Below are 25,822 nucleotides of genomic sequence, written 5' to 3' on the forward strand. Positions count from 1 at the left end.
CCCTGGAACGCGCCGGCTCCCGGCGCCAGCCCACGAGCAGGTCGACAACACAGCCAGCGTTTCAGTGGCTTTTCTTTAATACCCAGAAATCCAAAGTAAACACTGCTTAAAACAATTAAAAGGACAATAAAACATTGGCACACAAATTGGGGAAGAGGATTCGGTTGCTTTAAAACAGCACAGCTCTGTGTCACATCCAGTTAGGACCTTAGGGTGTGTGGGGCTCTGGGCTCAGTGCTTGCATGAGGCCGTGTGGCTGTTCCGGGGGAACCAGAGCTGCAAGTAAGCTCCCCAAAACCAGTGGGGTGGGTTTCAAAGACACGCCACCCTGAGGACAATAAAAGGAGGCATTTCCCGGCCTTTGCCCGTCACCGCACAGGCGCCAACGGTCTTGCTGTCACTTAGTCCCTGAGGACGAGGGTCCCTCTTCGGGGGGGGGGGAACCATCCACTGAAAATGGGGGTCAGTGGAGGAGGAAGGGTTCCAGAACTTTCCTCAATTAAGGACTAAAAGGGAAGCGTTTGCATTCTAAGGAGCCCCTGGCGAGAATCAAGAGAAGGCTGTGTCTCCTGCTCGTTACCCCAAGATGCTCCAGCCTGTGGCACCCCAGAGGGGACATCCCAGGCCCTGAAACTCGCGTCCTGACAACTACTGTCCCCGAGCCAACAGGGACGATGGGTGGATCCCCAGAGGAGTCTCCCTACCGCAGAGTTCACCCTGACTTCTGCCTGGAAACTGCTTCACTAACCCTCACCTCCACACCCGTCCAGGCCCCACTTGCAATTCTGAGTCAAGGGGGGAAAACGAGACGCATACAGCCCGAGGAGGTCCTTCGCGGGTGGGTGGAAGGCACACCTACACCTTTGCACCGATTTGAAAAAAAATAATTTGGAGACTAGATTGCATTCTCTGCTGGAGCATGGCCTTAAACAGTCAGCACGATGACACAAAAGTGCCTGTTAATACTTTTCCCACATATCTCATCATTCCTGTTACTCTCCTACTTGAAACACAGAGGGCTTGAAGTGGGCTCGCTGAACCCCGACCCCTATCCCCATCCCCGGACTAACCAATCCCGCCCCTCCAGGGCGTGGAACAGGCTGGAGCCGCCCACCTGGGCTGAAGACCCTCGAGACTTTTTTCCAAACCCCAACCTCACCTCCGTCATCCCCCCCCCAGGGCCCCCAGGAGGCAGCAGCACCCTTGCCAGGCCCACCTGTGGACAAGGCAGGTGGATGGGTCTCCACCAGCTGCAGTCACTGTGATCCTACACGTGTAACGAAGGCGGCCCAGAATGTTCCAGCCCCGGCTCTTTTGTTGGTTCTTAAATGTCACTGCATCCCGCAGGAGACACCGTAATGCCATTTTCATTATTTCTTTCCCCTGCTGGGAAAACGGCTCTTCTGAACACATCCCCAGCCTGGCAGCTGCCTGAGCTGAGGCAGAATATGAAAGGGTTTTCTAAGTCTTGAGCTCCGGTATTCAATTTAATATTAACGACTTCCTCAGCAGCAATGATCTACAGCACGAAGGCGAAAATCAAACAGGAGATTTGAGCTGATGCTGGGTGAACTCAGGTGGGCGGCGTGTCATGAAAACCCCAGCTCGGGAGCCAGGGGTTGGGGGAGGGGGTGACCCAGCTAGATAGGACCTGCCTCAGACCCAGCCTACGAGTCCCCATTTCTCTCCCGAGCCAAGGTGGGTGAGGGCTGAAGAGCACGCGGACGGGGGATCGCATTTCCTTCAACAGGGTGCCCCAAAGGATGCCGACAGGGCTCCAGAAAGCTGGTACTCGGGGAGGAGAGAGGTGAACGCTTCACATCTCCCTGTTACAGGCTGAGCTGTGCCCACATGTTGAAGTCCTAACCCCCAGGACCTGAGAATGTGACAGTATTTGGTGACAGGGTCTTTACAGAGGTAATTAAGGTAAAATGAGGTCATTAGGGTAGACCCCAATCCAATCTGCCTGGTGTCCTTAAAAGAAGAGATTAGGACACAGACACATGGGGAGACACGTGAGGATGCCTGGAGAAGACGGCATCTACAAGCCAAGGAGAGACGCTCGGAAGGTACCAACCCTGATGACACCTTGATCTCGACTCCAGTCTCCAGAACCGTGAGAGAATAAACGTCTGCTGTCTAAGGCCCCCGTCTGTGGCACTCTGTCATGGCGGCCCAAGCCAACTAAAACACCCTGCTTTCTAAAGGCTTTTTAAAAATGCATCCATCCCCAAACAGGAGGTCTGGGACCGGCCACTTCCTACCCGAAGGTGTCTACAACGCCGCGGCCACTCCAGAGGCATTGTAGAGCTGACTCCGACACAGCCCACTCGGCCGGAGCAAGAAATAAAGAAATGCCTCAGAAATCCTTCCTCCCTCGGACCGTGGCAGCTGGGTTCTCTGGGTCCCAGATGTCTGTGCAAAAGCTAAATGAAAACAGCACTGAGTGGCCGAGAAGCAGGGATGTGGGTGGACACTCGGTCACAGCGAAAGCTTCTGAGACTTAAGAGTGAAGTTTGTAAAACTGCAAAACGCTTTTTAGTAAAAAGCCCTCACTGCCGAGGAGAGCCCTACCCAGGAGATTCCCTGGGGACAGACAAGCCACTGCCAGGGCCGCAAAGCTCCCTCTCTGATCCCCTGTGGTGACTGACGGCTGTCAGCGAACTCCGGGCGCCCCCTCCCAGGGGTTCCGGCTTTTTTCTTTTCCATCCTTTGATCAACAAGGGGCAGCACCCCGGGACACCCCAGGTGAAGCCTGGCTGCAAACTCGAGCACTGGTGTTTGGAACCTGCATTTCAAGAGGCCGTCCACTGCAGAATTACAGGGGAAGGAGGTTAAGAGTATCAACCAGAAAGAGGTGGGGTGGGAGCGGGAACAACCGCGGGCTTGGAGGGGAGGCCGGGGCACCTCCCAAAGCACTGTCCCCGGCGCGGTCTCTGCTGCTCCCCGCCCGTCACTCCAGGTGCTTGTATTTGGTGAACAGGTTGTAAAGAACTCGCAGGGTGGATTTGAGGTCCAGGTTCACCACATCTGCAGAAGGAAACAGAGAGCCCGTTTGGTGGATGAGAGAGTGCGCCCCAAGCACTTGGGAGACACGTGGGACACCCTCTGTGTCCCCAAGCGGGGCACTTCTGCCATCCCCCAAGATACAGACTGCCGTGAGAGCCCCCGGGCCGCTACCCGTGGGATGAGCACCTGGGACGGCGAGGATGCGTCTTCATCCCTTCTGGGATTTGCATTGGACAAGTCTGCGTGGTGTAGGGTCTACGACAACCGAGGACACTTACTGGGGACCAAACACCCACAGGCCATCCTGTGCCAGGACCACGGGCCTCCTGGGGCAGGGCAGGTGGGAGCTGCTGTCCCACCCCCTCAAGGTCAGGCACAGCGTGTGGCCCAGTAAGTCCCAACCGCCTTGTTTGGTGGGAAGGGGCTCTGTCCTCCTGGGAGTCAGGGACCTGGTTCTGCTCTCTTGCTCTGTGAGCTCAGACCAGGGGCTTGGGGAGGGCTGTGGGGATCACGGGTCACAGGACGGGATTCCCGTCCCCGGACGAGTGTTCAGCAGTGGCCGCTGAGCCTCCCAGGGGGTGTGTGTGCGGAGGACACCCCACCCAGAGTTCATGCCGTCACTGTAGGGCGGTGATTCCCAAAGTGGGGTCCCCGGACCAGGAGCGCTAGCGTCACCTGGCAACTTGTTACAGACGGGACTTGGAGGATCCATTCCACGGCCCCCAGATCAGAAGCTGTGTTGGAGGAAGCCACCCCGCCCCCGGGATTCAGATGCCCATTTGCATTAGGGATTCCTCGTATAGGTCATTTAACATAGGAGCCAGGTATGACAGCGAGGGGGGGCTCTGCGGGTCTCCACTGCCATCCAGACCTCATGGGGCATGACTGAGCCACGTCCCTGCTCACGAGCATCGCCCGGGCATCAGGACATCGACCCGGCAGGCATTAAACTGCAGTAAACCGCTAATATCCTTTCAAGACGCGAAGCGGCAGCTCTAGCCCGAGCAATGGCACCTGGAGACGCAATTCAATCCTGAGGCCGTGGAGCAGAGACCACGTCCTCCAAGTCAAGTGGTTACTAAAGAATCAGCCTGGGTGGCTCTGCCGGCGCAGGCCTCTTGGTCCCCGAAACCCTGAGCACAGGGGACATGTGGCGCTGGGGTCCGCAGAGCCCAGCCTTTGAGCCACACGTGCGGGGCCTGAAGGGAGAGACATGGCTGGCCGGGCAGCCGCTCTAAGACCTGGGTCAGGGCGTTACCTTCGGGGCGAGCCTTGGGCTTCTTAAGGCCTCCATCCAGCATCAGCTCAAAGGCAAATGACACGTTGTGGACCTGCGGAGGAAGCCAGAGTTAGCACCGGGGCCGCAGCTGGTCCCAGGCCCGCCCGCTGCGCCCTGCTTTCCTTCTCAAAGGACGGGATGGGACCAAGCGTGGACAGAGGGAGCCTTTGGAATAACTACGGCCACGAGGACAGGGGTGTCCTGGGCAGAGCGACAGGATGGGCAGAGGGAGGGTGAGGGAGTCTTTTGAGGGTAACACACATTCACCTGGTGGTCCTCACTCCCCTCACCAATGATCGGGGGCGGCTGGGACATGCAGGGACATGGGCACAAAGCCTGCCCTCCAGGGCTGGGGGTCCCCAGGTCCCGACACATCCACATGATGACAAATGACAGTGGCTTCCTTTTACAGATGAGGCAACCGAGGCTCAGAAAGGACAAGTCACCTCCCGAAGGTACCCAGCGCCGTGCACCACCCCCAGCATAAAGCAGCCACCCCCCGTCTGCCAGAAGGGCCTCGAATGAGCTGAGTGTGACAGCTGCGCTCTCGGCAGGACAGCGGTGGCCCCGGTAAGGGGCAGGCAACTGGACCCTGCTGGAACTGATGTCAGGCCGCGGGTGGCTGCAGCTGGGCTCTGGTCCCGGCCCTCACCTGCACGGCCCCAGAAAGGCGGACACATCCGCATCCCCACACGACCTCCCCCTCCAGCCCTCGGCCCGCAAGGATGCTCGAAGCTCGCGTTCTGCTAATGGCTGCCGCCGAGGTTAGCCACGGAGCCTTCTCTGCTGTGTTTAAAGTCCACCTGAACCACCTGATGCCGGTGATCAACCAAATCACAGGCAGCCAGACGTCTGCTTCGAGCAAAGGCTGGTGCGGGGCAGAGGACCAAAAACTAAAATACCTCGCCAGTGTCAGCGCTAGAAAGGACTTTAGGGCTCTTCATAATCGAATACCCTTTGAACAATAACATTTTCGTGATTTCACTGCAAATGCAATCAGAAACACGCTAACAAGTTTACCTGCCATGTGGTTTAATAATTAACCAGGAGAAAGACATCTGGCAAAATAACCCTCAGCTAGTCAAGCCCGCAAGAGCTTGGGGTGCGGCCGGGAAGCACCCAGGCCACGGTGGCACCGGGCCGCGCTCAGAGAAGCAAAGGAAGCCACGGGCTGCTGGCATTAAGAGGAGCCGGGCCCTGGCATGGGGGACATGGCCCAGAGCGGGCTGGGAGGGCTGCACATGACCAGAGGCTCTCGGGCCGTGCAGAGGCGGTGGGGAGACAGGAGCCAGGCTTCCAGAGCCCCACCTGCAGTGCCCGGAGCCGGCCGGGAGGGAGGGCTGCACTAGGCTGGGCCTCGAGCTGCGACGAGCATGGGAAATGGACGGGAGGGTCTGTCATCTCCCACTTTACAGAGGAGGTCCCGGGACTAAACAGATGAGGACATCCGTGCCAAGAAAGGCGCAAGGTTCAAGGAGATGGGGCCGGCACTCAGCCCACCCAAGTCTGGATTCGGAACCTGGGCCCTGTCTCCCAAAGCATCCTGCTTCCTCGGCCATCGGCTGCCAGCCGTCCAGATCCCAGAATTCATACACACACCACAGGCTCTGAGTGGGGACAGAGTCAAGACGGCAAAGAGGGGGAAGTGCAACAAATCAGGTTAGACCGTCAGCCCAACGTGGGAACGGATGTCTTCCGTGGCCCCACCAGACCTGCAGGCTCCGCCCCCAGCGCAGGTGTGGAGTGTGGTTCAGTCCCTGAGGCCCCGCCCCTGCCCCAAGGAGAGAATAGCTGGGGGGGGGGGGCACCCTTCCACGTCCCACTTCTCTGCAGCTGCTCAGCACAACAGTGATTTGTGCTTTTTTAAGTAACAATAATTTGTAGACTTTTTTTAAAGGTTTTATTTTACTTTATTTTATTTATAGATTTTTGGCCACACTGTGCCGCATTGGGGATCTTTGCTCCCTGACCAGGAATCGAACCCATGCCCTCTGCAGTGGAAGCACAGAGTCGTAACCACTGGACAACCAGGGACGTCCCAACAGTGGTTGTTTTTTTTTTTTTTTTTTTTGCGGTACGCGGGCCTCTCACTGCTGTGGCCTCCCCCGTTGCGGAGCACAGGCTCCGGACGCGCAGGCTCAGCGGCCATGGCTCACGGGCCCAGCCACTCCGCGGCATGTGGGATCTTCCCGGACCGGGGCACGAACCCGTGTCCCCTGCATCGGCAGGCGGACTCTCAACCACTGCGCCACCAGGGAAATTGCCCCCCATCCTCCTTCCATTCTCTCTCAGAGCCATGCCTCACCATACACAACTCCTCTGCCCTGGCAGAGAAGCATCCCCAGAGCCCAGCCCCACGGACTGGGCACAAAGAACAGCAAACAGCTCCTGCTGAGGATGTGAGGTCACCTCCCTGACCGTGATCCCAGAGTGTGACACACCCCCCGGCCTCGAGCTGAACCCCAAGGCCCTACACTGCTGCTACGAGCCAGCCCACGGGCAGGACCCTAAGTCCTTCCTCTCTGCAATGCAAAGGATTTCCAAAAACCTGGCCAGGTGAGAGAAGAGTAGAGGGTCCCGAAAAGGAGTGGGCTTTTCCAGCTCTGCCCCTGCTGACTGTGACCCACCCCCCACCATAGTCCCAGCCCCCGTGCGAGGTCCCGATTCCTCACCAGGGTAGGGAGTCAGACGAGGAGACAGAAGGGAAAGCGCCTTGAAACTGCAAAGCCCTTTCTGGGATTTGCTTCTAGGAATAACCTCCAAGTCTCCAGGACACACTCCACCCCCAGAGAGAGGGACGCTGTGGAATCTTCCAGAAGGTGAGTGACAGGCCCAAGGGACCCAGCAAAGTGGCCAGCACAGAGCAAGGCTCAAACGGTGGGCCTAAAACAAGAAGCCGTCGGTGGTACCCATGCCTCTGAGACAGTTCAAAGGGGCCGTTCATTTGTTTGCAGGAACCTACAGGGTCGGAGACGTCTGGTCTCGTCTTTTTAAAATCCAGTACAGGGCGCTTCCCTGGTGGTGCAGTGGTTAAGAATCTGCCTGACAATGCAAGGAACACGGGTTTGAGCCCTGGTCCGGGAAGATCCCACATGCTGCGGAGAAACTAAGCCCGTGCGCCACAACTACGGAGCCTGCGCTCTACAGCCCATGAGCCACAACTACTGAGCCCACGTGCCACAGCTACTGAGCCTGTGCCCTAGAGCCTGCGAGCCACAACTACTGAACCCGCGTGCCACAACTACTGAAGCCCGCACGCCTAGAGCCCGTGCTCCGCAACGAGAAGCCACCTCAATGAGAAGACCGCACATCGCAACGAAGAGTAGCCCCTGCTCACCGCAACTAGAGAAAGCCCACGTGCAGCAACAAAGACCCAATACAGCCAAAAATAAAAAACAAATAAATAAATTTATTTAAAAAAATAAAATCCAGTGCAGTTGTTTAAAAACACAAGCCCACGACGCATCCCTGATTTTGCTCACTCAGCCTCCTGCTGCTGCTGCAAAGATTCCCAGCGCCTCACAGTCTTGGCCCGGGAATGCTCCATGACGGTCTCTCTGCACATGTCACCACTGCCTGGCCACATTTGGACGAGGTGCCTGGGAGCTCGGGCACTGGGACCAGCCTGAAGTGGGTTCAGGTCTGTGCAACGGGGAAAGGCCATCACCTGCGAGGTGGTCGGGAAGACCTGGAGGTTAATAACCACCATGGCTCACGAGGAACCTCCCAGCGGTGGCATGATGCCACGACTCCCCGTGGGGAGGAAAGCAGAGAATCTGGGAGCTGGGGGCTAACGTGGCCAGAGAAGGACCCTCCAGAAGGCCCCTTCCGAGGAGAGCTCCAGCGGCCCTTGGGTCCCCTCCTCGAGGGTCGATGGGCCAGTACCACGCTGGGCACGGTCCCCTACAGCAGCCTTCCCTTCCTGGCTCCCGATCAGAGGCAAAGGTGGACCGAACAGGCCTCACACCTCCCAGGCCAGAGAGCGACTGACAGAGACTTTCATCCCGTCTCAAAGGGAAGGAGATCGAGTTGGGAGGGGACGCCCCTGCCCCTGCACCGAGCCCGTCCTGGAAAGAAGCCCAGCTCCAGACGGCCTGACTAAATTCACCCTTCTTGCCAGCCTTCGTACACATCTGAACAAAGAAAAGATCTCTCCAAAACAACGTTTCTGCAGCCAGCCACGTGGCCGGGAAATGCAAGATGAGCCCCGTCACCCAACTGTCTTGTCTTCTTGCTTCCTGACCGGCCCCGCAGAGCCCTGTGCATCCCCGCTCACCGCGGACGCAAACCTGCCAGGACCTCGCTGATCTGCTCTGATTCCATCTCAGCAGGCAAGACGGCAGCGGCATTTGGCCGCGAGCAAACCGCGCTCGAGGTGCCAGAAGTGGGCAGATTGATCAACACTGGCCCTGCTTCCATGTTTCTCTGAACTGCTGCCACCTGCTTGCATTGTCTGTCTCCCCAACTCACGGTCTAGCGCTTCGGGAAAATAAAATGACAGATGCTCTCGAGTTCAAGCAATACGGCCAGTCCACGAGCCAAATTTCTAAAAGCAACGCGCTAAATACTGCTGGGATGGCTGGACCTCGGGAAGCCCTGGCAGGAGGCAAACCACCTGGTCACAAGGGCATCCCAAATGTGAAGGTCATGCCCTTTGACCCGGACAATCCTCTTTGAGGGATTTTCCTAGAAAACAATCCACAGGAATGAAAAAAATATACACACACATACATATGTGTGTGTGTACCTATTCAAGACAATGCCTTATTGTTTTGTTTTTAAATACTTTTTAATAGATTATTTATTTTTGGCTGCGTTTGGGTCTTCATTGCTGCGCGCGGGCTTTCTCTAGCTGCGGCGAGCGGGGGCTACTCTTCGTTGTGGTGCGCAGGCTTCTCATTGCGGTGGCTTCTCTTGTTGCGGAGCACGGGCTCTAGGTGCACAGGCTCAGTAGTTGTTGCACGTGGGCTCTAGAGCACAGGTTCAGTAGTTGTGGCGCACGGGCTTAGTTGCCCTGCAGCATGTGGGATCTTCCTGGACCAGGGCTCGAACCTGTGTCCCCTGCATTGGCAGGCGGATTCTTAACCATTGCGCCACCAGGGAAGTCCCTGCCTTATTGTTTTAATAGTGAAAAAGAAACAAGTTGATCGCCCAAAAGTGGGGAACAGGGAGACTGTGACCTCAGAGCCACTCCATAGACTTTGTGCTGCCACTTAAGATGGTATATATAGGAAGTTCTTGAAGCGGCGGGAAAACCAGACAGAATGTCTGTGTGTCATGAACAGGGGAGGGATTTGCAACTCTACTGACCTTTGGCCACAATGATTAAAACCAGCATCGTGCCGGGGGAAAGACCCGAAGAGAACGAGGCACACGACACCTGGATGCGTCAGGCGCTGCCCACGGGTTTCCTTCCTTTCCTGAGGGTCACGTCTAATTGCAATACCATTTTCTGGGCAGTACTTATTTTTCGGAGAATGCAGCTAGACTCCAGAAAGAGTGGTCGGGGGATTCTACACTGTGCCCTTGGACGAGCGCATCCCGGGCCACTCCCGGGATGGAGACCACACATGCACGTACCTTCTGATCGAAGCTGTCCGGGGTCAGGTAGAAGTTGTGCAGCGGTACAAAGTAGTCTTCCAGAAGCCCCATGAGTAGAACCAGGTACACGCCATCTGCAAACTACAGAGGGACACGTGGGGATGTTTCTGGGCCACGCACGGAGTCAGTGAATGATCTGCAGCCCCTCGAAAGGAGGAGAATGTTTTAAAGTAAAAAAAAATCCATCCCTTGCTGAGGAGAGCGAGCCTGCAGTCAGGTGAAGGACGAGGGTGCAAAGCGCGCGCTCGGGATTGGATGTGACGACCTGTGTGTTTGGGATGGAGTGCCGCTGCGCGGAGAGAAGCAGGCCACTGACCCTGGGGATAACGCTAGCTCCCAACTCTCTGGGTTGTCGTGGGTACCCTGCGGGGTGGGAGGGGGAGGGGTGGAGCAAGGAGCACCCGGCACGCAGGGAGCGCTCCAGCAGCGAGCAGGGGCCTGAGGGCACGGTTAATCCACAAGCTGCAGGGCGCCCTAGGCTTCGGTTTGGGGTTTGCTGCCCCGTTCTGCTTGCTCGCTTTGTCAGCTGCCTGAGTTCCTCCTTCTAGCGGTATTCGCAGCATGGGAAGAGACCCTCCCGTGCCCCGGTGACGACGGGCTGGGTCCGTCCTAGCTGGGCCCTAATCAGGAGGCTGCAGCCTTACCCCACACCCCCAGCCCCTCAACCTGCTACCCGGCCCAGCACCACCTTCCACGCACGGGAGGGGCCCAGGAATCTAGAGCCAAAGACTGCGCTCTTTGCCGGGGCCCCTCACCCCACTCCACTGCCCACCGCCCAGTGAGCCAGGACAGGGAGCAACTGCTCCTTTTACAGATGAAGTGATGGAGACCAATGAGGGCAGGACAACTTGCCAGAGGAGAGGAGGGGACCAAGGCTCAGGAGGCAGAGCCTGGTCTCTGGGACATGGACCAGCCCCACCCCCCAGCCCCCGGGGCGGGGCAGGGGGGGCAGGACCCGCCCATCCTCCCAGAGGGCAGACATGGTATCTCTGAGGCCTCCTGCAGATCGAGGACTCGTGAGGACCCCAGCCTCCAGATTCTGGAACTGTGTGGTCCAATATGGTAGCCACTGGCCACATGTGCCTAGTGAAATTTTTTACGAAATTTTTTTTAACTTATTAATTTATTTATTTGGCTGCAACGGGTCTCCGTTGAGGCATGCGGGATCTTTCGTTGCAGCACACGGGCTTCTCTCTAGTTGTGGCGCGGGCTCAGTAGTTGCGGCATGTGGGATCTTAGTTCCCCTGACCAGGGATTGAACCCGCTTCCCCTGCATTGGAAGGTGGATTCTTAACCACTGGACCACCAGGGAAGTCCCTTTACAAACTTTTTTGAATGATGTTGGCTTATTTCGGTAAAACGTACATAACACGAAATGTACCATTTTAACCATTTGCCAGCGGGCGTTTCAGTCATATTTTGTACAGTCACGTTGTTATGCAACCAACCTCCAGAACTCTTAAGTTTCAATTTAAAAAAATTTAAATAAAATACAAACTTCAGCTCGTCAGTCACACAGGCCCCATTTCAAGTGCTTGACAGCCACACGTGGCCAGTGGCTACTGTGTCGCATGGTGTAGTGATAGGACGTTTCCATCACTAAAGAAAGTTTCACTGGCCAGCCCTGGGCTAGAAGGCTGCCACGCAGGACAGCTGGACAGCTGCAAGGGGCCGACACCCAGGAGGCTTTCAGCTTCCTGAGACCAGCAACCGCAGAGGTAAAAAGAGAACCTGCAGAAGCGAGGACGTTTTTATTAAAGGCAACAGTGGCAGCTCCCTCCACCATCACAGCCAGGCGGCCGAGGATAAAAAGTCAAAATCCCAAGCCTCCAACGTCAGAAAGCCCTGCCCTCTGGAAGGGGAAGGGGACGCTGAGAAACGGCCCAAGGCAGACAGACACGATCATAACGTGTGAACGGGCAGGTCCTTCCTGGGCAGAGCGCTCCAGACCCTGGTTTAACGTGATCTGATTGACCCTTTGCCTGCGCGTCACGAGGTTCACGCTTCCACGCCATGCAGACGTCACCTACTCAGCTCCTGTTCTGGCCGACAGTGCTGGTGGAATGTTCTGGCAGCTCTTGCCCCCTCCCCGGTGACACTGAGCCAGCGCACCCCCAAAACCGCTCTCTCACCAACACTGAGCCATTTCCAGGGATACAGAAGAATCCAGCCGCATCACCTGCCGGGAGGCGTGGGGAATGGGTGTTGAGGTGCCAAGATGCCTGGAGAGCCTTTGCTGATTTCTAAGGCATCTTCTAACCCACCCTGGGACCCCCGTGTCACAGGAGTGTGGGAGAGATGGTCACGCAGAAAGGAAGGCAGGGGAGGGATGGGGTACCAGGAGGGTGAGGGCCAGGCGGAGCAGGCCGGCTTATCAGCAAATGAGTGGGACCCTCGGTTTTCACACGCGCAAGAGCAGTGGCCCTCGACGGGGTGCCCTCACTCAGCATCCAGGGTGCGGCTCTGCAGGAGATGGAAATCCCCAGGAGGCCCACCGCTGTCTTCATGCGCATGTATTACTGACCTTTCAAATGCATTTTCTCCATTCCAGTTTAAACATGTGGGGAGAGGTTCAAAGAGGAACTGGCTCAGTATCACAGAGCTAGGAAGCCGCCCACAATATAAAAGTGGTTTTAAAAAGAAAGGAAAACACACACACACACACACACACACACACACACACACACACAAACACACACACACACACACACACGCCCTGAGCAGGAATTTGAGCCTCTGACTTCCAGGACATCGAGACTTTAATGATGAACATATTTATCAAAATACCCAGAATCCTTTGCCACAAAAGGAAAACACTCTGCATTTCTATGGCCAGTGATCTTTCCTGGTGGACCACTGGTTCAAAATAGTTTTAAGATATTACTTCATATTGTGCGGCGATAAAAAAAAAATGGACATACTGAGTAAATAGAGATCAATGCAAATTGAAGTTTAGAGTCTCAGCCTAAGATGTCTGGCTATTAATACCGCTGTGCAGGCCCACCTGGGCAGGGCCAGTCGGAAAGGGTTGGCGAGGATGTGGGTTCTCAACAGCGCCAGTGAGAGTTTCAGGCGGGCAAACCTTCCTGGGCCCTCCGTGTTACTACGGAGAAATGCTCTAATGACCCCATTTCTAGAAGTTTATCCTGAGGAAGCAAACAAGGGCACAAATAGCTGTGTGCCAAGATGCCCGCTGAACAGCTGTTTACAAGATCGGCAAACGTCCCGTCATGAGGACTGGGTTTAGACGCACAACACAGCCTTAGAACAGAATAGAAGGCAGCTATTAAAAGTGACAAACACAGACAGACAGACCAGACAACACAAAAAGGACTAGACAGAAACACACACACACTCACACAAGAACATGCCCACACTACTTAGTAACAAAAAACACTTTACAAAACAGCTGTACAGGAGGACCCATTGCCATTTCAAAAAATACACTTACGCCTACAAACCATCTAGAAAAATACACATCCGACCATTAACTGTAGTTCATTACCTCTGGAGAGGATGACAGGAGAGTTTAGGGGGAGTACACAAAAGGACTGTTGCTTTTCAGTGAGTACACTTCTGGACTGTTAAGATTTCAAGCCGCAAATAATCAGAGGATAAATGTGCAATTTTTTAGTAAACGGATAAAAAAAATATGTGTGTTTGCAAACAATGCACAAATAGATATACACATTAAAAACGGCCCATTCGGCTTTCAAACACAGACCGTGCTGCCCACGATGCGCTATCCGTGCAGAGAAATGACGTGGAATAAAATCCCCGGCACCGCTATCCCTGGGTGATGGGATTACGGATGACTTTTATTTGTTTTGCTTATCTGCATTTTCAGACATTTCTACAATGAGCCTGAATTACTTTTTTAATTAGAAAAGCAAATGAGAAAAGTTAAAGAAAGAGAAAGGAACGAATGCAATCGCCCAGGGGTCTGAGAAGCATCAGCTGCGCATTAGAGAAATCGGCACTGAGAACACAAAAAACGCCGAATTCAGGCACGCAGCTAATCCCGGGAAAATTATATTTTGTCTTTAACGCTTGCCGAGCACTCGAAACATTTTCACGATGGTGCTTCCGCTCTGAGTGGGGGTGGGGAAGTCTACTTTCTATACTTACTGTAGGAGAAATGCTTTGTGCGTATCCATTAGAGGGATATTAGTAAGCACTCGCTAGATGCCAGCCGCTGCGCTGCGTGCAGGACGGCTACCGACAGCAGAAGCACAGGGGGCCGGGCCATTCCAGACTGAGGGACCCGTACACGCACAGGCTCTTTGGTGAAGGTGCGATGGCATCCTGGAGGGTGTTATGCTTGAATTGTATCCCCCCCCCAAAAAAGATGTGTTCGGATCCTAACCCCCAGAATCTGTGAACGTGAATTTATTTGGAAAACCAGGGTCTTTGCAGAAGTCCTCACGGTAAGATGAGGTCATTAAGGTGGGTCTTCATCCAACGTGACTGTGTTTTTACAAAAGGGGAAAATTTGGATACAACACCCACAAGGAGGCCGAGACCGGGATGAAAACATCTAATGACCCAAGGAACGCTAAAAATTACCAGCAAGCCACCAGTAGGCGGGGGAGAGCCTGGAACAGATCCCTGCTCAGAGCCTCAGAAGGAACCAGCCCTGCAGACACCTTGATCTGGGACTTCCGACCTCCAGAACTATGAAGACATAAATGTCTGTTGTTTAAGGTACTAGCTAAGGTAGCCCCAAGAAATTAAGACAGAGGGTCTGGGGGAAGGCCAGGATGGCTGGGGCTGGGGCTTTCCTGGCTGTGGGATGGGCATTCCTTGTTAGACGAACACACTTTGTTCACACGGCCCGCCAGGGATCAGAAAGCTGGCTGAAGATGACACCGGACAAAGGGTCCTTCAGCCCAGAACACAGCTTACCTGGGTCTCCAGTTCCGTCACCTCCAAATTCAGCTTGTTCAGGTGCTTGTTCACAAATGTGATGAGAGACTGCAAAGCAAAGAGACACGGGAACCGTGAGCAAGAGACCCAGCTCCCACGTTGGGGGACAGATGTGACATTTGCCATCACTGGCTTTATGCAACGCTTCCATCGTCTCCTCTGTTTGCTAAAATAAAATGCTCGTGTTTAAAGCGAAATGTTCTTACAATAACCCTTGGTTTTAATGGGATAATGCCTAAATCTATCCCAGCTGGAGAAGAAACGTACATCTCTGTTCCCCAGCCCATCTGCACACACGCAATCCACACACACACCACATTTAACAACCCTACAGAAGAATAATCAGTGCCCTCAAGAAGGATATAACTGTCAGGGGGAGATAAATGCTTAAATGTAGGCTAGATGTAACCTTGAACTACAAGAGACTGAGAGAGAAAGGCTGCCTGGGGCCACACCCATCACAGTGTCAGTAAAGGATGAAACGCCAGAGATTTTTCTGAGCCCTGGTTTATATGTACATAGGGCCACTGGCTTCTCCTCTCTGGCAAAAGTTTAAAACTTGCCACGTGTAACTTTTCTCGGTAATCAAACCCAACTTTCATGGAAACTCAACCCCAACCCCACCTCTGCCTACCCTGGACATGATGTCATCCCTTTTTCATTCCACCCAAATCTACCCTGTGCCAGGCACTTTGCTTCTTGCTAGAGACACGAGACAGTAACTAAGACAGAGCCCCACCCTGAAGAGTCCGAGGCACGATTCTCCACATACACACCCAGCGGAGGCCACGGAGAATCGAGAGAAACGGCAAAGCCCGTGAAACACACAAGGGCGGGGCAGGGCGGGGCGGGGCGGGGGGTGTTGATGAGAAGTGCGTGGGTCCCTGGAAGATGTGGCGCGGGGGGGTAGCATTTGAGCTGGGGGGTGAGCCAAGTGGGAGATGAGAGTGTGGGGAGAGGGCGGAGCAGCCACCCAGGCCACGTACACACGTGCAAACCCTCCGGCACCTTCCGGCTGCGGCTGGATGTGGGCGGGATGGGAGAGAGTAGGAGGGCATGACCTTGGAGGGACCTGGAGAGGTGGACGGGAGCCCCGAACACAACAGTTTCCAGTGTGAGAGTGGGAAAGGGCCAGACTGGAAGCAGGAAGCTGTCGGGAAACTAAAGGATTTTGTCTTGGTCATTGCTGGGGTCCCCCCAGCGTTCCTTTTCAAAGAATAAATCAGCGTCAGATCTACCGAAAGACAACATTACTCCACATCACATTCAACTCCACCTAGCAACTATCTACTTCGAGCCAGGTCCTCGCATAGGGAGGTCGCGTCGTATTCTCACAGCGTCTGCCTCTGTCCTGACAGGTGGGAAACCTGCCGCGAGGGGTTATAATCTGCCCAGGTCACACAGCCTGTAAGTGGGCGGAGGGGGGATCGTGGCAGGTAGGAATCCTCTTCTTGTGCATCCACTGAATACGTTCCGTCAGGTTTCTGGGGGTCGGATGTGGCCGGGGGCGGGTCGGGGGGCAATGCTCTGAGGCCCCAGGGTATGTCTCTCGTGACCCGAGAATGCTAAGACGGCTCCGCCCCAGAAGGACCACTGGGATGGTTCTGCCAGCCTTTTGCAAAGTGCTTCAAGAACTAACAATCTCCTTGTCCCAGCCTGGACCAACATTTTCCAAACATGGGTTCCATGGGAATTTAATATGTCCTGTCCCCAAATAAATAAACAGATCTCACTACGGGCAAACATGCTTGGAAAATGCTTCCTACTAAGCCCCCTCTTGGAGAATTGCAAAGCATGTCAGCATATTAAAGGCTCTGAGAAGTCCTGCATTAAGAAACCTGTGTGGGGAAATTGTCCAAGACAGACAGCTCTCTCCCCAGGGTTAAGGGCTCAGATCCATCCCACTGCTGCCTTCCTGAATGAGAGGCCTACAGATGCTCAGATAACTCGATGTGCAGCGAGTCTTGATTCTTTTGGACGGAGAGCAAGGCTTCCGGGCAGATCCCCTTGGAAGCTCGCTATTCCCCAGCCTGACTCCGGAGCCTCGTTCACACGGTTTTGTCCGGTTTTGTCCATCCGTAGACCGACCAGCAGGCTGCCTGGGCTGAGGAAGGGCCTCTCCTCTGTGCTCCCGTCTGGGAGAGACGGGCCAAATGCAGCTCAGAACAGCTCTGCTAGCAACGCCTGCTCGTTTACCAGGCACGTCGTGAACGCGGCTTCAATGTAACGAGGCCAGCCCGAGCCAGCAAGCTGACACGCTGAAAAACATTTCCACATTGAAAAAAAGCCTTGATTCGGAATGAACCACCCCCCAGTGCCGGTGGGGTAATTCACTCCACAGCAGCGGGGTGGGTGGGCAGGAAGATACCCAGGAGCAGAGATGCTGAGTTAAAAGGTGCTAATTTTATGCACTGCAGTTACGCTTTTGAATAATTACACTTCAATCCATGTGGCAAACATTTCAGAGATTTCAAACATTTGCCCACCTTCTTCCCTGCACGGAGTGTTCATGCCGTAAGAAAAGCCCGGGGACAGAGGGAAACACAGCTGGATAGAGAGCTCACCTTCTTCACGACACTGAGCTTGTCCGGGGCGTGGTCGAACAGCGTGTCAAAGGCGTCCCGCTCTGCAGAGACACAGAGAAGGGTTTAAGGAGACACCCGTGCTGCTCTAATCCCCACCCGCCCGGGGGCCAGGCAGCTTCTAATCCCTCTGATGTTCAGCCTGCCCAGAATCCTTTGCGTTCCTGCCAGAACCGAGGGGCGGGTGCTGACGAGCAGCAAAACCAAGGAAAAGATGCTCTGAAGGGTCCTTCTAACTTGGCTTCTATCTTTCAACCTACAATACGGGGGTAGCGTTTGGACGGCTGCCCCCATCACATCCTAGGACTTGAGGCGTCCTTGCCTCTCTCCCTTTCCTCACACTCCTTGTCTTACTGGTAAATCTTATCAGTAAATCTGACCACCTCCCCCGCTGGTCATGGCTGCCAACCCCATACAAGCCCCATCTCCCCTCACCGGGGGCGGTGGGCAGCTACAACTTCCTGCTGAATCGGTCTCCCTCCTACACTCCCAGCCCCTCCCATCCATTCTCCCTCGCAGGCACAGTGAGCCCCTTAAAGTGTAAATGGATCATTTCTTCCCCACCCCTGCCCGGACTAAAACTATCCACCAGCGTCTCATCACTCTCAGGATAAAATTCACTCTCTCTCTCATGGGCCCATAGGGTCCAGCGAGCTCAGCATCACCTCCCCCCGCAACACACTCGCCCTCCCTGACCTCACTCCACCCACCAGCTTGCCCCTGCTCCTCCATCACATGCCCACCGCAGGGCCTTTGCACCTGCTGTTGACCAGCCTCACCGCCATAGGTTGCTCTGAGGTGACCTCCTCTGAGGGGCCTTCCAGGACCATCTGCTTCTAAAGGAGCACCCCACTTCTGCTATCTGTCCTCTTACCCTGGTGCAATTTTCATAGCACCTATTCGCTACTTGAGAGCACATTTTATTTTTCTTTATCTGCTGGACTGTCAGCTCCTTGCAGGCCGGATCACTGTCTCACTTGTTCCCTGCACTGTCATCAGCCCCAGAACAGTGAAGGGCCCACAGCCAGTGCTCAGAACAAAGGAAAGAGCCAGGAAGTCTGCTCAGGATCCCTCTCCAGCTGTTCCCCCCGGGGTGTCCACCTCTGCTGGAGCACCTGCAGGGCCTGAAGTGACCCGTTCCACCGTGTCCCAGGGACCTTCCTTCTGCCAGGGACCCAGACCCACTCTAACTGCCACTCCTGGGCTCAACCATGTCCTCCAAATTAACACAGGATCAGCCCCTTCGCTTTCAGTGGTGAGGTCACGGGAGGCCGAGGCAACATAGCTCTCAGTGGACAAGACAGGAGCAGGGCTGGCTGGGGGCCGGGGGCCTGGTTCTAGCCAGACGCTGCCACAGCGGGTCACGTGGGGGCAGAGCCCATTGTGCCCTGGAGCCCAGGCAGGAGGGCTGAGGTCTCCAGGGTGGATACAGCACTGTGGGGAGTCGCTGCCAGGCCCGAGGGGCTGGGGGAGGAGGGCATCTGGAAGGCCCTGGGGCCCCCACTCCTGTCCTCAGGAGCCACCCATCGCCCCAGGCTGCCTGTGGGTGGTATCTGCTCAGACGACCTCAGCCAGCAGAGACGCCCTCTATTACTTGCTGGGGCTTGGACCCAAACGCTAGCATGGAGTGCTGGGGCGCTGGGGTAGGAAGACCCCTCCACGTGTCTGGAGGGGGCTGGAGCCCAGAACCAGAGATAACCCAGGGCCTGCTTCAGGACAACGCTGCCTGACCCAGGGAGAGGGGTGTGGGGAGAGATGGCAAAGAGCAGGCAGGTCGGGACTCGGTGAGCCGGAGATGGGGCTTCTGAAGGAGGCATCCCAGCCATTTCCCCGAGGCTGCCCCGAAAGACATGCCCTCAGCATCACAGGCCAGGGCCCCGGCAGGCGGCTCACGCCCTCGTCCAGCCCAGACCAGGTAGCCGCCTCCTCGGCCTCGGGGGCGGGTGGCAGGAAGGAAGGTGAGAGGCAAAGAGGAAGGCGTGTGTGTGCGGTGTGTGTGGTGTGCACACACACGTGTAACACATGGGTGGGGAGTGCGTTTGGGTGAGGGGCACGCCACTTTTTCACCTAAAGGCCAACAGCGACCAAGAGGCCCGGCCCGCAGAACTCCCTCATCCAGCTTGCCTACCGCAGCAGCTGTAAATTATTTTTATAATCCTCTAAGTCGGATTATACTCAAAAAGACAGTCTGCTAAGAGCGGGGGAGAAAAGCTAAATCTTTACAAAGCAAAACACAAACTCTGAATGCAGCTTAAGAAAACCCCCAGGAGGAGAGCAGCCTTGACGTCAGCTGGGTGGCAGAGTCAGGGCGGCAGGGCAGCCATCGCAGGGACTGGAGGCCAGCGCCCCTGCGCCCCGCTCACCTGCGCCCGGGGGACTAAATGGCATCACGGCCGGGTGTGTGTGGCCTTGGGAATGAAAACAGATACAGCTGAGAGCCTGGTACCCGTGACGTAGGCAAAGCGCTTCCCGCCATGAGGCCCGAGTGAACAGTCCCGAGGCTCGCTGTCAGTGTAAGAATTAAGCAAGATGGTAAATGAAGGGCCAAGCCACCGCCGGGCAGGTGCGTCACCGATGCTCAGTTCACTGATGCCTTCTCATCCTACCCCGCAGCCACAGGGGTGAACAGGGAGCCATCCCGCCCCCGGGAGGGGCACAGGCTGCGGGAGACAGTACAAAAGCACGGGTACCAGAAAGGCCTGCAAGATGCAGAAAGCGGCCAGATCAGCCAGGGGCCCCAGTGGCCACCCAAGGTCAACTTTCAGGGCCGCTTAGTTTGCTCCAAACAAAGGGGTTTTTGATTGAGTCAACGTTTTTTAAGTTGGAAGATCTGTCCAAAAGTTCTGAATTTCTGGACCCTCTTGAAGAAATGGAAGCTGAGGCAACAGTGAACCTTCTTCCCCGCTCTCCCCAGGTCAATGAGCCGCCCGTGGAAGCGGGGGCACAGACTCCCCCGTTTGCCCCAGACCCCGGAACTCCCCACCGCACACAACATGGGGGCTGAGGGCAGCCCTTCATCGTTCGATATTCCAGCCACTTCCCTCTTCCGTGTGACCGGCCTGCTCTCTGAGGCACCTGAGCCTGGGGACGTGGACACAGGCCCGGGGTCAGAGGAAGGCTTCACACGGGAGCCACGACGTTTGAGCCGGGGCAAGAGAAGGAGCAAGGGCGTTCCAGGCAGAGGGAGCAGAAAGCCAAGAGTGGGTTCCAGAGGGTGAGGCCTGCGGGGGCGGGGGGAGGCTAAGAGGGCTGGGTCCCTCGACAGGGTGAGCAGCTGTGGAGGGTGGTGACCAGGAATGGCGTGATCCAGCTGCGGTGTTAGCAGAAACGGGGAGGTGCGATGGGGAGAGACCAGGGGCTACAAGGAGACCAGGAAGAAGAGGAAGAAAGCTTCTCCTCTCTTCTCCCCAACTTCCTGAAGCCCGGGAGGGGGAGGGGCGCCTGCGGAGGAGAGGCAGCCGGCAAGCCCGTTGCCATGGAGATCAGGCTGCAGCTCCCCAGCTCCCCTGGGGAGAGAAGGGCCTCGCATCCACTTCAGCCAGGACAGTGATGCCAGCAGGAGGCGGGGAGGGGGAGGGGGAGGGGGGCTCCTGGGGGAGGTGCAGCGTGGACCCCCCCATCCCCCACCACCGAGGCCGAGAACTCGGCTCCTAGTGAAGCTACCCGCCCCCACAACCCCTGCCCCGGGCAGACATTAGCCAAGCAAAGAGGGTCTGCCTGTTGTTTCGGAAGCTTCTGGAACATGTGCAGCCCAGGGCTGGGGCTGCACTCGGGGAAGACATGCTCCAGCCCACAGGATGCTTACAGCTCAAGGAGCCACATGTGAAGGGAAAGAGCGAAGGGCCAAGCGAGGGTCCCCGACTGTCCAGACCCCCTGGGCCTGGCAGGCAGGGCGCAAAGCAAAGTGCTCCCAGTGAGCAAAGAGACGAACAAAGAAATCATTAAGCAGGTGGGCGGGGGGTGGCAAGCCAGGGGACGGATGGTGATTCAGGCCGGGGCCTCAGGGAGGGCCTCCCTGGTAAGTGGAGCTGGAGATGCTGAGGGAGTGAGCCACGGAGGGATCTAGAGGGAGAGCATTTCCGGCCGAGGCTACTGAGAGTACAAAAGCTGGAAGGGGGGGGCTTCCCTGGTGGCACAGTGGTCCAGGAAGATCCCACATGCCAGGAGCAACTAAGCCCTCATGCCACAACTACTGAAGCCTGCGCGCCTAGAGCCCACGCTCCGCAACAAGAGAAGCCACCGCAGTGAGAAGCCCGCGCACCGCAATGAAGAGTAGCCCCCACTCGCCACAACTAGAGAAAGCCCGCACGCAGCAACAAGACCCAGCGTAGCCAAAAATAAACAAAATTAAATAAAGAAATTAAAAAAAAAAAAGCTGGAAGGGGGAGCCCCGGGGTGCTGTTGTGGGTGACAGACATGCAGGCGGAGCAAGGAGGGCAGAGAGGAGGGGTGGTCTAAGGGGGTCTGGGAGGCCCCGGCAAGGGCTGCGGCTTTAGCGTGAGGCAAGCTGGGGGCAGTGAGAAGATTGAGGGGTGCAGAGGAACCAGCTCGAGGGACCATCGGGGGACCAGCACCCCGGAGGGAGGTGATGCGGTCCGACCTCAACCTCAGCAGGGCTCTGGGGGCCCCGAAGGCTGCCGCGGGAGAAGGACCAGCGGAAGCTGCCGCATATCTGGGTAACCAGGAGGCCTCGGGGCCTGTGTCAGCAGAAGCCAAAACTGGGGGCAGATGAGTCGCCTGTCACCCACTAATTACCTGTTTGCATTTCACGAGCATGGGCGGCCTCGGAAGTTCTGAGAACGACTCCCGACTCCTCGGCTTCTCAGGGTGTCACAGCCCCCTGACGCTCCGCCGTCTCCGGTGGCTCTCAGGAGGAGCCGCCCCCTGGCCACCAGACCCTCAGGGACCCCTTCTCAGGGCTGCCAGGGCCTTCCTGGCCGAGCTTCCACCCCTCTGCATGGGAGGCCGTGCGTAGCCCCCAGCTGAACTGAGTCTCCCCGAGACCCCCAAACCTCAAACCAGGCCCATGCTGCCCACGGAAGTGAAAACACACAGAAAACGAAGCAACACTTAAAGATGCTCCCAGGGCCCCGCTCAAGTCACCTCTGGGCCTCTACAGGCCACGGGCTCTGAGCCCCTCCATGCAGAAAGGACAGGGAAGCAACAGAAGGGCGCTCCAGGCCCCCCTCCCAACGGGCCCCCACCCGGACCCAGGGCAGGGCCAAGCCGCCCACGTCGCCCACTCTGCGCGCCCCATGCCGCCCTGGGAGCTGCCCTCCCCACCCTGTCTGCGCCCTCAGCAACTGGACACAGGAGGCTTCCTTTCCTCTCCCTTTTAAAATGTTTTTTAATAATAAAGCCATTAAAAAGAACTGAATTGCTACTTCAAAAAAATAGTGAAGACTGAATTTGCCCAGCACGGCTCAAGAACTACTTAAGGACATTTAATTGCTGCATTTTCTCTGGTTCAAGACCTTTGAGAACTAAAGAGCGGCATCCCCCCTTTGTACACGAGGGGCAGCGGTGGCATCCGTCCCCATAATCGCCATGAGGTCACAGAGGCCCCGTGGCCAAGCCCGTGGGTGCCTCTGGGGTGCACCCCTCACCCCGAGGCCCCCGCAGCTAGGGACCAGCTCCAGCTGGCGGGCTCACAAGGCACGGGGGGGGGGAACTTCTATTTGGTTTCCACTTCTCCTTCGAACAGCCACGCTCCCCTCTCTGCTCCCTGGAGAACACGGTATCTGGGGGCGTGGAGGGCTTCGTGCTTTGAAATATTCCCCAAAGCGGTGAGCCTGGCACAGGCTGCTTCTTGCTGTGGCCAAGAGCTTGGGGCTTCCCATCCCTAAGGGCCTATACACCGCCACAAGCGGCCCCTTTATTTGCCATCCCTCGCTGAGATGAAGATGGGGTCGCAGGTCTTTCACGGGGCAGGGAACAGTTCTTTGGGAACAGCAAGAGTTTATTATTACTAACGGTAACAGTAATAGAGAAACCAACACGAATAGAGAGAGAGTCGGGCCCTGGGCCAAATAGAGTGAACACTGATTGTCTCACAAAATCCTCTCAACAACCCCGAGGTCCCATCTCACAGATGGGGAACAGAGAGGTGAAGGAGCAGGCCAAAGGTCACCCAGCTGGGACCAGAGCCAAGGCTGCCTGACTCTAAGGTCTGTTAAGCTGGAGATTTTAAGGTGGAAAACTATATACGAAAATACATCCCATAAGGAAGGTCCCTCCGGCTAGCTGACTATGCTCTGTATTCACTGGGACATCACCACCCTCCCTTTTTTCCTGGTTCACTCCCTCCACCGTGCTTTGCTTATCCCCGCCCAGGCTCCCACAGCTCTGAGAAGCAAACCACATGCCAAAAGCCACCCGGGGCCCTGCTGCCCCTGTGTGACTTCCTGGGGCAGCCCCACAGTGCCCGGCGACCTCAGACTCCCCAGTCCCTCTCCCCAACCCCTGGGTTACTTACCAAACCGACCCATCATCAACCTGCAAACAAGAACAGAGAGGACCATCAGACGGGCTGCTCAGAATCCCGTTTAATAAGCAGCACGGTAGAAGGTGGTGGAGGTGACCGGCAAGTCGGAGCCCCCTACTGCCCAGTCGAAGGGTTGTTTATATAAACGTAAGTCACATTGTGATAAATTCTCTCCCGCTCTAATTACAAACGAGAGGGGCTTATGTGGATTCTCACTGTTTGCACAAGACCTGCAGCAAATAGCCATGATTATTTAAACCACCCCTTTAATGCCATTTGGGGGCTGTTTAATCACGGGAGTGGTTAACGCAGAGAGCATTTTAGCAGAAAACGGGTCTTCCAGCACTGTGAGTTTAAACTTTAAAATACAAGAGTGCAGATTACCCAGAGGTCACATTTCTGGGAGCGAGCACGATGTACTTCCAAGGAATCACAAAACTAAAGGATGCTGGAGAACCACAGGCTGGGCCCTGATTCAAGGTGAGAGCTGAAACCACGAAGGACAGGCAGCTGGTTCCTCCTTGAGGATCTGAGATCACGAATGCCCTCTGTGTACTAGCGTCCTGAGAGGCAGAGAGACCTTTGCTTGATTCCCAAATCCCTCTAGACTCAAGTTCTTTGCCTCCATCTTATTTAACAAAGAGTCTCTCGAGCACCTACTATGTGCAGGCCACGGAGATACAGAAATAAACACCGCATGGCCCCGCCCGCATGACGCCTGATGGTGAGAGAGACTCATGAGCCCACATTTCCACACAGCCCGCGTGCACCAGAAATCTGACATACAGCAGATGCTATAGGAACTAAAAGGAAGGCAGCCACTCCTGCTTGGCAAACAGGGAGGGCTTCCTGGAGGAGGTGACCCATAGGACAGAGCAAACCTGGAGCCTGGGAGACCAGGCAGGAGGCTGGTCGGCCTCTGCTGGAAACCTCTCTCCACTATGACTTCGGGGTGCTCCCCCGCCCCCGAAATTTCCTGAGGGTCACACGGCACTTCCCACAAGGCCCCTGGGTTGGGTTTCACATTTCTACAGACACAACCTCTCTTGACAGCTAGACCGCCAGCCCTCAAGGAGGGGAACTGCGTCCTCTCAGCCTCTGGGCATCCAAGCAGGCCCTCTGCCCGGGTGCTGCTGTGAATCGTTGAGGCCACGCTCCCAGGGGCCGGCTCTGGTGACAGAGCTCCTACTGCCCCCCGCCACCCTCTCAGGGCTCCCTCACCCTCTGCGAGACCGGGAAGGCCAAGCACAGCCTCTTCCCATCGCTGCACAACCCCCAACATGCCCCCCACCACGGGCCTGGCCGTCACCCCCTTCGGTGGGCCATCTGCCTTCCCCCTCCCATCCAGGGTGACCACTGACTTGCTCTGACCCACAGAAGGTGGGGACACAGCATGCGGGGGTCCAGGGACCTGCAGCTGCCCTCTCACTCTCTGGGGACCCTGTGGGCACCAGGGAGGAAGCCCAGAGGACGAGAGACACGGGGGGGACAGTGGCCCCCACCGGCCAGCACCACCCGCAAGACTGCTGACCCCGTCAGCAAATAAAATGACCGATGTTTTAAGCTCCTTGGGTTGGGTGGTTTGTCACACAATGATGGGTAAGTAAGATGCCAGTGCGCCCCTGACTCCCCCAAACCGCCCTCCTCCTGCTCTTGAATGGGCCGAGCGGGCTGCCCGAGGCCGCCCGTGCCGGGCTCAGCACCACGTCCCCCTCCCCCTCTCGTGGGCCTGGAACAGATGGGCACACACGTCAGGCCGCACGCCAGGCCGCACGTCTCTCCCATCTACCTGACAGCTCCCACGCCAGGAGCGGTTTCCTGTGTCAGCTCGCTTCTTGAAAGACCATACATGAATTCATGACACAGTAATTAATCACTCCGTGAACTGAGCAGGTGGGTGAGCTGAGACGATCCATTTTTAATGCTCTGTTTCATCTGAAA

The 25,822-nt window shown here is 56.3% G+C and overlaps 1 protein-coding gene across 9 annotated transcripts in view; it reads right to left on the reverse strand.

Moving 5' to 3' along the window:
- Nucleotides 1-54: 54 nt before the first annotated feature.
- Nucleotides 55-25,822, reverse strand: part of PARVB (parvin beta) — a 109,986-nt gene continuing 84,218 nt past the window's right edge. For 5 of the 9 annotated variants that reach the window (XM_073788103.1, XM_073788098.1, XM_073788101.1 and 2 more), the window contains 5 exons: nucleotides 23,873-23,892; nucleotides 17,380-17,441; nucleotides 14,795-14,863; nucleotides 9,869-9,970; nucleotides 4,362-7,955 (listed from right to left, as the gene is read on the reverse strand). In XM_073788103.1, coding sequence (XP_073644204.1) covers nucleotides 7,767-7,955; nucleotides 9,869-9,970; nucleotides 14,795-14,863; nucleotides 17,380-17,441; nucleotides 23,873-23,892 — 442 coding nt within the window. In that variant the 3' untranslated portion in view covers nucleotides 4,362-7,766. The other 4 variants (XM_033865880.2, XM_073788099.1, XM_033865879.2 and 1 more) reach the window with 4 other exon arrangements.

The sequence above is a fragment of the Tursiops truncatus genome, chromosome 11, assembly GCF_011762595.2.
Source record: "Tursiops truncatus isolate mTurTru1 chromosome 11, mTurTru1.mat.Y, whole genome shotgun sequence".
Taxonomy (NCBI): Eukaryota; Metazoa; Chordata; class Mammalia; order Artiodactyla; family Delphinidae; genus Tursiops; species Tursiops truncatus.